Genomic DNA, 16,384 nt, shown 5'->3' on the forward strand with positions numbered 1-16,384 from the left:
TTCTATATTACAATAACTAAATGCTATTGTTACATGAGGTCATGTGTCACAGTCATTATAGATTATTATTGGCTGAAATTTATGCTGAAGTCACTAAATGCCGTTATTGGCTAAAGCCAGGTATTGCACCCGCTAAACCACTATGTTCTTATATTGTAGTCGTTATAGGCACAGAAAAGACGTTTTGGCTTCTTTGTTAAGTTCAAGGGAGGAGCATTCCCTCTCACCTTCTCTTTTCCTCTGATTCCTGTTCTGGAATTTCAGTCCATGTTTTGCTTTGGGGGGGGGGGAGGGAGAGAGAAAGAGTTTATCTCAGGATTTAGCGGTAAAATTGGAAGAGCCAGCTATTATTAGCAGGGGATCTGTCCTAGAATATTTTCATTATAGAGAGTTATGACTTTTCAAAGACTAGTTTTGCGACCTTTAGAAAGCAGGCTGGGCTAGATGGCCCCCATTTATAAGGATCGCCAAGGTGCACCTCCCCCCCCCTCCCCCCTCAATCCTAGTTTCTTTAGGGATTCAAATCCCTGGAAGATCTGCAGAGCCCCATCCTCATAATCATCCTCAGTCTGTGACCTTCAGCGAATTCACTTAAGCTTCCTATGCTCCAAGCTGGGTTAGCTAGGTGGGAAGAGTGCACGTTTTCCCCCCCTCCCCCCCTATTTGTTGACGGAAATATCACGATCCACCGGCTCTCTCAGGTGCAGCACGTTGTCTGGAGTGGACCACTGGGCTGCCGGGGGGGGGGGGGGAGGCGGTGGCGCGCTAGCCCTTTAAGAAGCAGCGGCTCCCTTCGCCGTGGCTTTGAAGCTCTGCCCCCGACTCCGACTCCCCCCCCCCTCCCTGGGCTTGGACCAAAGCTGCGAACCTGGCTGCTAGCCGGAGCTCACCCGGGCATCGCCGGCCGCAGGGATGGGAGAAGCCCCCGGGAACCTGCCGTTCGAGCGCGACTGCAGCCGGCGAGCGGGAGCCGCCGATGCGCCCCCTCCGATCTGAGCCCTGCGCCGAGGGGAGCGAACAGGAGAGGCGCTTTGGCCGCATCAGCGCCTAGCCGGCCGCCTAGGCGCGGCATAGACAATGGGGATGACGGGAGGCGGCTTGAGACTGGTCCCGCGGCTGCCGCTGACCTGTCCCTGAGGGGAGCGGTAGCCAGGCCAGCACCTCCGCGGTCCTGCAGCATTTTTCCCCCCCCCCCAGAAAACTTGAGTGAGAGCTCGAGGTGAGTGCGGTGATTGGACTCCGGGAGGAGATACCTTGCAGTCCGGAATGTGCTTTTTCTCTGCCCCTGGGAGGCTGAATGACAGCAGCTGCTTGGAGCTGGCTGAAAGCCCCATTCTCTCGCGGTGGGGATTCCTAGCACTGCCCCCCCCCCCCTCCTTTCCCACATCCACCTGTCTGAAGAGATGGGGTGGAAAGGAAAGGAGCAAAATGAAATGAAGTGTGGAGAGAAGACAGCAGTGGGGGCCAGAGATGGCCGACTGGTTCATTGCTCTTTAACATCCTGGAAGAAATAAGAGGCCACGTTCAGGTCTTACTCCCCCCCCCCCCAATATCCTCCTTCCAAGACTAGGGCTAGGGCAGATGTAGCCGGCTGAGGAAATCACTTTATGAAAGGTACGCTTGGGGAATGAAGCGAGAGGAAGAGGATGCTGATAGCTTCAAGGGCACTTCAGTTTCATGAAAAGACTTGCAATACGTCTTGGTTTTTTTTTTTTTGTTTGTTTTTTTTTGGGGGGGGGGGGGGGGGGAATCACTTCTTCCCTTAGCCAGAGGAATTGGATGGTGTGGCTGAGGTTCAGTGTGATGCAGTAGGCAGGGATGGGTTGAGATGAGTTTAGTTTTAGGGACCAGTAAGCAGGAAATTATCTAGGACCCCTGCACCAAAACAGCCCCATTGGCAAAGCTAGAGCAATATCACCAAGGAAGAGCTTCAGAGTGCTTGGCACTAGATGGGCCCATTCCTTAGGTTCTTTCTCCCCCTCCTCCCCCCCCCCAATATATGTAACATTGTCCCTGATGGGTAGGGATAAAAAGATGAGGTGGTAAGGGAAGTGATCAAATGAGGTGAAGTTATATAAAAACAATTATTTGGGGCTGGATGAGATGATGTAGGAAGCAATAAATTGTGATGGATTAAGATGGCAAGGAAGTAGGTCTAGAGCAGAGGTCTCGAACTCAAATCCTTTGCAGGGCCACATTTTGGATTTGTAGGTACTTGAAGGGCCGCAGAAAAAAATAGTTCATGTCTTATTAAAGAAATGACAATTTTGCATGAGGTAAAACTCTTTATAGTTTCTAAATCTTTCCTTTTGGCTAAGTCTTACTAATAATATTGTCATTTATAGCTAAAGAGACATATGATCAAGAAACTTTTATTTTACTTGTGTGATTATGATAAACATACCGAGGGCCTCAAAATAGTACCTGGCGGGCCACATGTGGCCCCCAGGCCGCAAGTTTGAGACCACTGGTCTAGAGAGATGAGATGGGTTAATTAAGATAAGATTGGGGTGAAAATTGGAAGGTGGGTTAAGCTTGAATAGGATGAGGTTAGAGTAGCTTGTATCTCTCCCTATATGAGTATCAAAATCATGAAACAGTAGAATGGTAGTCTGTGAAAAGACTGTGATGAATTTGACCAGGGATCAAAGTAAACATAAGAATGGCCGCTGCTGGGTCAGACCAATGGTCCATCGTGCCCAGCAGTCCACTCCCACGGTGGCCTCTAGATCAAAGACCAGTGCTCTAAATGAGTCCAGCCTTACTTGCGTACATTCTGGTTCAGCAGGAACTTGTCTAATTTTGTCTTGAAATCCTGGAGGGTATTTTCCCCTATAACAGCCTCCAGAAGAGCATTCCCGTTTTCTACCACTCTCTGGGTGAAGAAGAACTTCCTTACGTTTGTACGGAATCTATCCCCTTTCAACTTTAGAGAGTGCCCTCTTGTTCTTCCTATCTTGGAGAGAGTAAACAATCTGTCTTTATCTACTAAGTCTATTCCCTTCAGTATCTTGACTGTTTCAATCATGTCCCCTCTCAGTCTCCTCTTTTCAAGGGAGAAGAGGCCCAGTTTCTCCAATCTTTCACTGTATGGCAACTCCTCCAGCCCCTTAACCATTTTAGTCGCTCTTCTCTGGATCCTTTCGAGTAGTACTGTGTCTTTCTTCATGTATGGCGACCAGTGCTGGACGCAGTTCTCCAGATGACGGCGCACCATGGCCCGCAGCAGCATGATAACCTTTTCCGATCTGTTCGTGATCCCCTTCTTAATCATTCCTAGCATTCTGTTCACCCTTTATGCCGCTGTCACGTATTGCGCGGACGGCTTAATCGACTTGTCAATCAGAACTCCCAAGTCTCTTTCCTGAGAGGTCTCTCCAAGTACCGCCCTGGACATCTTGTATTCATGCATGATATTTTTGTTACCGACATGCATCAGTTTACACTTATCCACATTGAACCTCATTTGCCATGTCGATGCCCATTTCTCGAGCTTGATTATGCCACGTTGCAGATCCCCCCTGTGTCTTCACTACTCTGAATAACTTCGTATCATCCGCAAATTTAATCGCCTTACTCGTACCAATGTCCAGATCGTTTATAAAGATGTTGAAGAGCACGGGCCCTTTGGCACCTCACTGGTGACGCTCTTCTAGTCTGAATATTGTCCATTTACTCCCACTCTCTGTTTCCTATGCTCCAGCCAGGTTTTAATCCACATGAGTATTTCACCCTCAATTCCATGGCTTGCAATTTTCCGAAGTAGTCGTTCATGTGGAACCTTATCGAATGCCTTCTGAAAATCCAGATAAATAATGTCGACCGGGTCGCCCTTGTCTATCTGCCTGTTTACTCCCTTGAAGAAGTGCAGCAAGTTCGTCAAACAAGATCTGCCTTTGCTGAAACCCTGCTGGCTGGTCCTCAGACCGTGTCCATCAAGGTGATCAATGATGCGGTCCTTATCAGTGCCTCTACCATCTTTCCCGGTACCGAGATCAGACTCACCAGTCTGTAGTTTACCGGATCTCCCCTCAAACATTTTTTGAAGATCGGCGTAACATTCGCCACCTTCCAGTCTTCCGGAATCTTTCCCGATTTGATTGACAGATTGGCTATTATTAGTTGAAGCAGTTCAGCTATAGTCCCTTTCAGTTCCTTGATGACCCTCGGATGGATGCCATCCGGTCCCGGAGATTTATCGCTCTTAAGCGGTATCAATCTGCCTGCATACCTCTTCTAGATTGACCGTCAACCCTGTCAGTTTCCCGTCTTCGTTTCCAACATATAGCCTGATGGGTAAATACAGAAAATAAACAAACATAATTCCTGGGTTCCTCATCTGTGTAGCCATGCTTTGAAGCAAGGCACTGAGACCCTTAGGCTCAAAATCATGGTCAACCATAATAGTCAACGACTAGCAGCAGCATACCCTACAAAAGCTTCCACCAGGGTTTACAATAGTCTTAAGCTAGAAAGTGTCCAAGGATATCTCTGGCAGACGTTTCTTATTGCTTCAGCACACGACAAAAAAAGGCTGCTGGTGCAACATATCTATTTGGCCACCCCTGTGGTCTGAGTGAGAAGATTCCTCCAAAATCATCAGATTTTGAATTTGTGAATTGTATTTTATCCTTTTTTTGTTGAGTATCATTGTTTTGCTGTGTATCACGACTTCTCGGGATTTTTCAATGCAAGCTTAGCGCCTTTTCAGCGTTTCCAATAAATATGGTCTTATCTGAGAGTTAAGTTCCTCTTTGATGTTTGTGGGTAGCTGAGGCCCTCCACAGGCATCACATGCTGACAAGTCATCCTTCCTGGATATGTGCTTGTGTTTTATTCTCTCACCAACTGGTCCAATCCTGCTGCCAGACTCCTCTTCCTCCTTGGCTCTCTCCCAATCTCCTGGGTCAGCTGCCAACATCTTCCTGCACCCTGAAGACATCTATGATGTGCAAACCCAGCTGACAGCAATCAGTGCTTCCCATTGGAGCTGAGCAGGGGAAAGAGGCCTTCCCCGTAGGTATTGTTTTCTACTTACTTTGGGAGGGGGAAGCAAAGGATTAAGGAAGCCATATTAGCATTAGGGGAGGGGAGTCACTTCAGCAATAGCACCCTCTTATAATCCCCCAGGCGAGCTTCTGAAGTAGAGTAAAATTTGGGGAGCAGGAAAATCCAGAAGTTTACTGATTAATGTATTAAGGTTCATAGCATCAACCCATAGTGGAGCAAAATGACTACTTAATGGTTTTATTGAACATTGCATTGCTTAACAATGACATAAACATGCTTTTACATCTATTCAGTACCCACAGAGTGATGACTTGGCCCCCTAGCCTTTATTTGAGGATCTGTCTGCAGTTAGTATAAGGATTTATGCAGTCTGTGCAGAGATCTGTTGCAGGTCTGCTTGCGATATTTATTTTTCAGTCTTCATCTTCCAGTAGGGGGCGTCTTGCTGTTCTAGGGCTTTTTGTAATATTTTCAGTTCTGCTCTTTCTTAGGTAGGATTGTCGCTCTTTTTACCTTGGCAGTTAGTGCTGTTATGGTATGGCAGGTTAGGTACAGAGATTCTGAAAATATGTTTTGTGGTATATCGGAATGTTTTGGTAAAGGGGAGAGTTTTTGTGTTGCTATTACTGATGTGAGACATGGAATTTGAATATTCTGTTTGAATGGCGAGTAGTAATGGGAAAAGTCCTAACTCATAGGTACCAGAAGCTAGGGCCCACCTTAGGAGTCGGCACTCAAGAAATGGATCTAGGTGTCATTGTAGACAATTCGCTGAAAACGTCGACCCAGTGTGTGGCAGCAGCCAAAAAAGCAAGCAGGATGTACAAATTATGGTAAATAAGACCAAGCATATCATCATGCCTCTGTATTGCTTAATGGTGCAATCTCACCTTGAGTGTCGCATTCAGTTCATAGTGGAATTATTAAAGGTTGAAAGATAAGCAACCAAAATGATTAAGGGAATGGAACTCCTCATGTGAGGAAAGCCTAAAGAGGTTAGGGCTCTTCAGCTTGGAAAAGAGATGGCCGAGTGGTGTTGAATGAGTGAAAGTGAATTGAAGTTACATGGAAATATTTTTAAAACAAACAAGGAGGAAATAGTTTTTACTCAAGGAATAGTTTGTCTTGGCTGTTTAGATTGCAAGCTCCTTTCAGCAGGGACTGTCTCCTTCGTGACTCTGTACAGTGCTGTGTATGTCTGGTAGCGCCATAGAAATAATAGTAGTGGCAGTAGTAAAACTCTGGAACTCATTGTCAGAGGATGTAGTAACGATGGCTAGTGTAGCTGGGTTTATGAAAGATTTGCACAAGTTCCTGGAGGAAAAGTCCATATATGCTATTGAGACAAACATGAAGGAAGCCACTGCTTGCCATGAGATTGGTAGCATGGCATGTTGCTACTATTTGAGTTTCTGCCAAGTACTGGAAACAGGATTTTGGACTAGATGGTCTGACCCAGTATGGCAATTCTTATGTTCTTAATTCTGCAGTTCAACCATTAGTGTGTGTGTGGGTGGGGGGGGGGGTGGGTTTCAGTGGCTGTGGGGAATCTACTATATAAATAGATGTGCAGAATATCTTTCAGAGCCCTGTCTATTCTGTACAGTTATGGGTTAATAGGATTTCAGGCTTCTGTGGGAAAATTGTTTGAATGGTGCTCTTAAATTATGCTAATAATAGTTTTATTGTAAGAGGAGTTGAAGCTGGTCGGAGGTTTCTGTGTTGCATAGAAGGCCCTTAGAACATATACTTGTGATATCTTTATCATCAGCTTAAAGATCCCAGATGCACTTAGAGGATAATTTTATAACAGGTCACCTAGATTGAGAAGGCCTACAGATGTCTATTTCTGATGACTATGTGAGGGGCTGCTGAAAAGTTCTTAGCTCAACCAAGAAGAGAATGATGTGGAGCCACGAAACCTACAAGTTATTTCACACTTTTCTTGATACTTTTCATTTCAGCGAGGCAAATGCATCTAGCAAATGGGCACAAGTGTAGGGGAACGAAGCCGTTGTGACATCACCGATGAGAGTTGCTCTAAGGCAATGGTGGAATGAGGCATTATGACATCACAATACGAGGGGGCCACTGAAAAGTTCTCAGCCCAACCAAGAAGAGAGTTATTCCATACTTTTCTTGATGCTTTTCATTTCAATGACATGAAATGAAAGAGTGTCAATAGTGTGGAATAACTTGTAGTTTTCATGGCTCCACATCATTCTCTTCTTGGTTGGGCTGAGAACTTTTCAATCGCCCCTCGTATATCTTTATAAAATACTAGGGGTGAGCCAGCAGAAATTGTGGTTAGATGGAAGTTGCTCAGGAGCCAGTTGTAAATGTTAGTGCATATTTAGGTTCGGGCCATATTCTATATTTTGTGCTCCCCAAAATTGGCACCGACTAGAATGGTGCTTATCGTGATTCTGTAAGGTGTACATAACCTTTTATGGAATCATGGTAAGCACCACCAGTGCATCATTTAACTTTTAGGCGTGTCCATTTAGGCCAGGGTAAACCACGCCTAAGTACCTGAGGCTAACTTGTGTGCACATCAGGTGTATTCTTTAACAGTGCACATACATTGTAGGAGCATATTTAGGCTCCCAATCTGACTAATGTATCTTGGGCAATATGTGTGTTAAGTGACTTGTCCACTGGGCTTGAACCTGCAACCTCGGGGTGCTGAGACTGCAGCCCTAACCGCTGCTCCACTATGTGTAAATTGTAACTGGCCAACAAGTATTCCTCCTGAAACGGGGTAACTTGACAGTGCTGCAGTCGTGACTTGAACACACAGTCCTATTTCACCTCGATTTTTTTAAATGGTTATTTCCGTCCAAAATGTCAGTTAGTCCTGTCCAAACTCATCAATCGATGCAGTCCCATCCCAAATCATTCATAGTCCCATCCATCTTACCCCAAACTAGCAAGTTATCCAGTTCCAGGAGGAAGACTTTTTTTTTTTTTTTAAACCAGTTCTGGGTTTGAACTTAACATTTCAAAGCAATGTGGTACTTCTCGTACCTAGTTCTACCCACAGAAATCTGTGCTGCAGGTCTCATAATGCACCAGGACAGAGTTGTGAGAAATCCAGTGCTGGCTCAATATCTCCCTTCTGGAACTGGATAACTTGGCAGCCATGCTTATTTAAACCCTGTCAATCACTCACTCATCAATACACAACTGATCCAAATGAATGTTGTCAATCTTGTCTAATCTATTCAAGTCCGGTGAATTCAGTCTGTTCTATCTGACTCATTTAATCCATTCCAAATCAACCAATCTTACTCCATCCTATCAGTAGAAGGGGTAGCCTAGTAGTCAGAGCACCAGGCTGATAAATCCTGTTCAAATGCCACTGCTTCTCCTTGTGACCTTGGGCAAGCAACTTAACCTTTTATTACCTCGGGTACAAAATTACCCCCCCCCCCTTACAAAACCACAAAAGAGGTTTTTAGTGCCGGCCAGCATGCTGAATGCTTTGCGCTGCTCCGACGGACATAGCATTAGAGCAGCACAGAGCATTCGGCATACCAGCAGGCGCTTAAAACCTGTTGTGCGGTTTTGTAAAAGGGAGGGGCTGTTAGATCCCCTGGAGGCAGGGAAGTCCTTGAATATTACTCACCTTGAACTACTACTGTGAAGGTTTGTGCTAAATACAATTAAAAATTTATTGCTATAAAACCCGTTTATTCTAGTATTAATCCTCAGATCTTTGAGAGCGGGTTATATTAGTTAATCTTAGTTTATGTTGTTTATATCCTTATGTCTTTTTATGTGCGCGTGATTTTTTTTAATGAGTTTGACATGTTCTCTGCTTAGAATGGTTTGGTGATAAGGCAGATTATAAGTTTGTTGAATAAATAAGCAAGCCAGCCTAGCCCAGTCTCATCTAAATTAAGCAAGTATAATCCTTACCAATGCCACTGAAATACATTTTCAAGGTTTTCCAACCCCAACAAATCACCTTTGAATTCAGTCTATCCTACCTCAAAACCATCCAATCTCATCCCATTCCAAGAAAGCAGTTGAAAGGTGTATCCAATTCCAACGAGTTGAGTTTTGTTCCAACAAATACTACAGAAATTTGTCATCTCGCATCTGTTGGTCATCCCCAAAATCCAGAATCCCACATCTGAAATGTAATCTGTGTGACCCTGAAAATTCACGTACTCAAACTTCCATTTAAAAGAGCCCGCGATAAAGATATCGGACGTCGTCTATTCCAGTTGGTCAACTCCCATCCCAAAGTCCTTCCTAGACAAATGTGTTTGTCGTGGTTCCTCTGCCTGCATGGGAAGGACATGTTCAAAGGCTGCCTAAAAATTGCCCTCAATTTGGCTCATATTGTGCAAGGGCTTTCTAATCTAATCTAATCTTTGATTTTATATACCGACTCATTCCAATAGGAGGGCTCGACTCGGTTAACAAGATATTAATAAATTGTACAAGAGATTTTATTAAGCTGTGCTAGCGGTTTTAACACGCATGCTTAGCGAGCACTACAGTGCTGCGTGCACTAGACGCTAACGCCTCCATAGAGCTGGCATTAGTATTTTCTACGTAGCGCGGGGGTTAGCGTGTGCTAAAAACACTACCGCAGCTTAGTAAAAGGAGCCCTATATCTTTCAGGTCAAATTTTTTCTTTTTTTTTTTTTCTTTTATGGTTGATTGTTTGAAAAAGAAGAATCATTAGTAAATTTCTGAAATAAATGTGTCTTCAATGCTTTACGAAAAGTGGGTAGATGGGAGAGAACTCTGATTATAGAAGGAAGGTCATTCCAAACTTTTACGAATAAAAAAAGAAAATGATCGACAAAAATTGGCCATAGTTATTATTCCTTTAACAGTAGGAAAGCCAAGTTTATATTTCTGAGAGCTCCTAGAATTAGAGATTTCTTGTGAATTAAATGAAACGGGGACCAAAGGAGAAAAAAATACCATATAGGATTTCACTGTTTGTGTGCTGTTAGCTTCTTACTGGGAGCAATAAACAGCATTTTCATATTTGTGCATGTTTTTCTGCCACTTCTTCTGTGTGTCTATGAAGTGACACATTCAATGAGGCATGATAAATCCACAGCAAAATAGTACCGCTTCATCCCCGCAGCGTCTGTTGCTCCTTTGACGTTTCTCCTTCACGTCCAGTGCTCTTACACCATTCCTTGTGGTTCCTCTACAGTCGGTGCTGCTCAACTGTATCCCTCCACCAGTCCCTACATTTTTCTCACAAGCAGTACTGGATTTCCTAATGCCCCATCAATTTAGTTTGCTCTCTACAACTAATTTCACTGTCCCCACACAGAACACCCTCTTTGATAAACCCACAGTATTGTTAGTAGGAGACGGAAGGTTTGAAGCTACATAAAACAGAGTTTCCCATGGTAAGGACTGAAGGCTGCAAACTTAGGGTTACTTCACGGCTCCAGGAAAAGGAGGACGGGTTGAGACATCTGGGTTTTACTTCCATTGAAAGCACTGGAACTAAAACCCAGATGTCTCGATCCGTCCTCCTTTTTCTGGCGTCATATGGTAAACCTATGCAAAGTGCCCTGCTAGTGTACGAAGTTGCATAACTTCTTCCAATTTAAATAATTAAAGACACAAGATATGCTTATGTTTATTAAAACCTTTCTATACCGCCTATAAAGCCAAAAGGGATCAGAGTGGTTAACATCACAACGTAGTCATATTTAAGAAAGGAGCTCCATTAGAAAATAGAAAAGAAATTAACATTTCTAAAACATCTAATCTAATCCTTAGGTTTGTATACCGCATCATCTCCACGTTCGTAGAGCTCGACGCGGTTTACAGTAGGAGAAATAGGAAGGAACTACAACAGAGGGTTAGAGGTAGAAGTGTGAAGAAAATTTAGAGGACTTGGGATGCCAAGATATATGATTATAAGATATAATATAGGTTATATTGATAAGTTTAAGAAGATTTGGGGACCATTAACAGACTTTTGCAATGAATGATACAATCCATATCCACGAAAACTGTCTCTGTCTCTGCTAATACCATCTCTTTGCATCTATGAGCCCATGCATGCTTCAATTCTGCCTTGGATTTCTTTCCAGTATTTTCTCACTTTGTTGTAGCATTGCTACATCTTTTAGCTTCTTCTCATGTTTCCTTGTCTTTGAGCTTTCCATTCTGTAGGGCTTTAGTCCAGTTTTATAGTAAATGGGATGAGCCTTCATATACTGCTTTTTCTATGTGGTTACAATCAAAGCGGTTTACATATTTTAGACAGGTACTTATTTTGTACCTGGGCAATGACTTTCCCAGCGTCACAAGGAATCGAACCTACAGCCTCATTGCTGAGACAACTGCTCTAACCATTAAGTCACTCTTCCACTCTCCTTGATAAAATTTGAGTGTATTGTATCATCTCTCCTCTCCCTTCTTTGTTTTAGGAAATGGTTAATCAGCTTCTTCAGTCTATCTCTCTCTATGGTCTGTAGTATTTTGATGGCCTCGTCCTCTGTATCTTTTCAATGCCCTTCTATTGATACTATTTCAAAAACTGACCACAGAACTCAGGGTGACGTTTCATGACCACCTTTAGGCATAATGGTATCTTTGTTTTCTCAGATTAGCCATGGCTGAGAAGTGCCTGGATTCTGCCACGGTCTCCATTCCTCTGGAAGCCCCTCAGGATGCACCTCTAAAGACCACCCACCTGAAGAAAGTGGAGAACCAAATCACAGAGGCACAGCGATTCTCTCATTTGCCCAAGCGTTCTGCTGTTGACATTGAGTTCAATGAATTATCCTACTCCATCCGGGAGAGCACATGTTGGAAAAGAAAAGGTAGGATCCAATGCAGCTTTCAACTGGGGGCTTCCCAAATCTGTCCTGGGGTTACCACAGCCAGTCAGGTTTTCAGGAGATCCACAACGAATGCGCATATGATCAGTTTGCAGATGCTGAGTCTGTAATGCAAGCAAATGGGTCGCGTGAATTTTGTGGTTCTTCTGTGGGGAGCCACTGCCATCTAAAACTGAATATGGCTAAGACTGAGCCCCTTATCATTCCACCTAAATCACCTCCCCCACTTTCTATTTCTGTAGACAGCACTCTCCTCTTCCCTGTCTTGTCAGCTCGCAACCTTGGGGTTATCTTTGACTCCTCTCTCTCCTCATATCCAACAAACTGATAAAGCTTGTCGCTTCTTCCTCTGCATGTTACCAAAATCCAACTTTTTTTTCTGAGCACGCTTACCAAAACCCTTATCCACACTCTCATCGCTTCTCGCTTAGACTACTTTGCCATCTTAAAAGATTCCTAGACAAAACCTTCGCCTTCCAAGCAGCTAAGCTCAACCCATGGCTTGCACAAATGATACTCGAGGCCCCCACTTACCTCAGCTTCAGAAAATCACTCAAAACCTACCAATTCGGCAAACAAGACCCCTAACGACCCCCTGCACCCGCTTACATTACTACTCGCCCCCCCCACCCTCCCCCCCGCTCTTCTCCTCTCCCTTAATAGCTTCTCTCTTCCCTATCTTCCCACCGCCCGTCATCCTCTGTCAAGTTTGGTTAACACTTGTTTATATCTGATAAATTGTGTATATCTGATAAATTGTTTATATCTGATAAATTGTTGTAAATCTGCATGTCAACGCAGATACTACTTTAATTGATGTAAACCGCCTAGAACTCACCGGGTATGGCGGTATATAAGAATAAAATTATTATTATTATTATTACTGCAACTTGCTTCTCTCAGGTCTTACACTCGACCATCTCTCTTCCCTTCAAGCCGTTCAAAATTCTGCTGCATGACCTATATTCCACCAGAGCTGCCATATTCACATTACCCCTCTCCTCAAGTCACTTCAATGACTTCCCATCCATTTCCGAATACAGTTCAAATTCCTCTTACTGACCTACAAGTGCATTCACTTTGCAGCACCTCAATTTCTCTCCTCAGTTATCTCCTTTTATGCTCCCCCCAAGAACCCTATTCATTGGGTAAGTCCCTCTTATCTGAACCCTTCTCCTCCACTGCCAACTCCAGGCTCCTTCCCTTCTATCTTGCTGCACCGTATGCCTGGAACAGACTGCCTGAGTCAATAAATATGTCAAGCTTTGTTTCTAGCAATATTCAAATCCAAACTAAAAGCCCACTTTTTTGAGGCTGCTTTCAAGTCTTAACTTCTACTCACCATAAGATACCTATCATTCTTTCTGCAAAAAACCCCCCAAATCCTATCTGTCCCATTTGTTCTGTCTGTCCTAATTAGATTGTAAGCTCTTCTGAGCAGGGACCATCTATTAACATATTGAATGTATAGCGCCGAGTATGCTTTTCAGTGCTATAGAAATAAGTAGTAGTAATATTAAGTCCCCAGAACAGATTTGGGAAGCCCTGCTTTAACTTTAAGTTTATCTCGTGAGTCTTCTGCTGACAGCTGATCCTGAAGAGCAGAAATACTCCAAGCACTGCCTGTTAGAAGACACATGATAATAAGGGAAGGTAAAATGTAGTGTCATCAGATATTAACATTCCTACTGTACCATACCGCTGTATATACCGCTTTTATAAACAAAGCGGTTTCTAATTTATACAAAGTATTAAAACTTTTTCTAAAAATATAAAATAGAGGGAAACAATTCATAATTACAGTCCAGATATAACTTGATTCATATGGGCAGATGTGGAGGATACATTGCTTAAAATAAAAGAAAGGGGAGGCAAAATACAAAAGGAGTAAAGGGGATTTTTAATGTAAGGCCTGAGGTCTGAGGATTTTGAAATGTTTTGAGATTAGATTTAAAGTTGTTGAGATTGTGTTCTTTTCGCAGGGTCAGAGGTAGGGCATTCCGCAGTGTGGGTGCGGCTACTGAAAAGACTGATTTACGTGTTATATCATAAAATAACAGACGGACTGAAGGAGCTGCTAAGAGATATTGTTAGGAAGAACGCAGTGTCCTATGTGAATCATAAGGGGTCAGCAATCTGTCTAGGAATGAGGGAATGTGATCCGACTGGACTTTGAACGCAAGAAGTAGTATTTTTAAAGTACCGTATTTTCACGCATATAACGCATGCGTTATACACGATTTTTACAAACCATGCATAACCTTGCACGTTATACGTGTGAGTGCATTTTACAAATTTTTTTTTACATAGTTCCCCCCCCGACGTCCGATTCACTCCCCCCCCCCCCGCAGGACCGCTCGCACCCCCACCCCGAAGGACCACTCGCATGCACCCGCACCCCCACCCCGAAGGACTGCTCGCACGCACTCCCACCCGCACCCCCACCCTGAAGGACCGCTCGCACCCCCACAGTTTCCCGACCCCCCCCATCATCATGTAGAAGCTCCTACCGGTGTCCTGCTGCTTCCTCTTGGCGGTCCCGGCCCTTCTGTGAGCCCTGCGTCTGCGCTGCTTCGTCGCCCTTTCTCTGACATCAGAGAAAGGGCGGGACCGCCGGAAGACGAAGCAGCGCAGACGCAGTGCTCACAGAAGAGCCGGAACCGCCAAGAGGAAGCAGCAGGACACCGGTAGGAGCTTCTACATGATGATGGGGGGGGGGTCGGGAGGCTGTGGGGGTGCGAGCGGTCCTTCGGGGTGGGGGTGCAAGAGGTCCTGCAGGGGGGGGTGAATCGGACATCGGGGGGGGGGGGCATCAGGCTTTCAGGGTGGGGACAGGACTTCCAGGGGGAGTGGAGAGTCGGGGCGGGCGAAAGGAGAGTCGGGCGGCGACAGGAGAGTCGGGGCAGCATGCGTGGTATACGGGTGTGCGCGGTATATAAAAAATTTTTTTACATATATTTTGGTTTCCCGCGCGCTATACCCGTGTGCGCGTTTTACACAGGTGCGCGTTATCTACGTGAAAATACGGTAATCCTAAACACCCATGCAGCCGCCTAGCTTTTCACCATTACATTTTCTATCTACAGTATTTGGCCACTTTAAGATCATGACTTATGATCACACCCAAGTCCCACTCATCTTTCATGCACAGAAGTACTTCACCTTTATACTGTACTGCTTCCTCAGGTTTTTGCAGCAAGAATATATAATGCTGAATTTTTTTAGCACTTAATCTTGGCTGCTAAATTCTAGGCTGTTCTTCAAGCTTCACTAGACCTCCACTCATGCTGTTCCTACCCTATTGCACATTCTGCAAAGAGGCAAACCTTACCAGACAGCCCTTATGCAATATTGCTTACAAAGAACCAAGCTGTGTGGTACACCACTAGTACCATCCTTTTTCTTCAGAGTGAGCTCCATTTATCACTACCCTCTGTCACTTTTCACCCAACCAGTTCCCAACTCAGTCAGTCACTTTATAGCCCATACCAAGGACACTTACTATACTTGTCTATGCAGAGGCATGTCAAAGGCTTTGCTAAAATCTAAGTACACGTATCCCTGCCACATTTACTGTAGGTGCCTGCAATTATGCCAGCCCTATGGCTGATGCAACTTCCTGTGCTTGGGATAGTGAGATGGAGTAGTTATCACTGTTGCTGCTGGAGAAAAGCGGTGGGAGTAGGGACTAGAGAGAGATGCCAGAGCTACTGGGGGTAAGAAAGGGAGGAGTGGCAGACCTGTATGGGGTAGTGGAGGTGGAGTTGGAGAGATGTTGGACTTCCAGAGAAGAGAATGGGAAACGGACTAGACTGGAGGAAAGAGAAAAGAAGAAATGCTAGATCAACAGAGTGTGGGAGAGAAACTGGATGCAGGGAAGGGAGGTCAGTGGGAGAGAGGGAGAAATGCTGGTCCTGGGATGGGGATTCATGGGGAAGTGAGAGGGAAGAAGCTATAAAGAGGGAAGGACCGTGATACAGAGAAGAGATGCTTGTGATGGAGGGAACATGGGGACAGGATCACAGAAGGGAAATGTTAGACTGAATAAGCTAGGGATATAGAACAAAAGGGCAGGAGATCCTGGAAAGAGTTAATTAAAAACAAAAATCCAAAGTTATGTTCAGACAACAAAGGTACAAAAGTTATTTTTCCGAATTTATTATAACATGTCAGCCTTGGGGTATAATACTATAAGCACCAACTTTGTTAGAATAGGTCCAAAATACAGAATAATGTCAAAATGGTTTGGGGTTAAATCACCATCCCTATGGATCCAATCTCTAATATTAGGTTCCCGATCCTCAGAGACAACACACTAGGGTCAAATCAATCATCTACCTAGAGATTGACATGTCACTTCATCACAGGATCCTATATGATATTTTAAATGATTTAAATTAATTTAGGGAATGTGCATGTCTGATTTAAAAAAAAAAAAAGGCAGAATTTGGAACCAACTTCCAAATAATATTCGGTCTGAAGCAAACTTCAAGGCTTTGTTAAATAATAATAATTAAAAGTTTATATACCGCAGGACT

At 44.2% G+C, this 16,384-nt stretch overlaps 1 protein-coding gene across 2 annotated transcripts in view; it reads left to right on the forward strand.

Annotated features, from left to right (window-relative positions):
* Positions 1-825: 825 nt before the first annotated feature.
* The window catches only part of ABCG4 (ATP binding cassette subfamily G member 4), a 131,470-nt gene continuing 115,911 nt past the window's right edge, over positions 826-16,384 (forward strand). For both annotated transcript variants that reach the window (XM_033918125.1, XM_033918126.1), the window contains exons 1-2: positions 826-1,219; positions 11,611-11,828. In XM_033918125.1, coding sequence (XP_033774016.1) covers positions 11,618-11,828 — 211 coding nt within the window. In that variant the 5' untranslated portion in view covers positions 826-1,219; positions 11,611-11,617. The remainder of the gene's footprint in view (positions 1,220-11,610; positions 11,829-16,384) is intronic.

The sequence above is a fragment of the Geotrypetes seraphini genome, chromosome 13 (genome assembly GCF_902459505.1).
Source record: "Geotrypetes seraphini chromosome 13, aGeoSer1.1, whole genome shotgun sequence".
Lineage (NCBI taxonomy): Eukaryota > Metazoa > Chordata > Amphibia > Gymnophiona > Dermophiidae > Geotrypetes > Geotrypetes seraphini.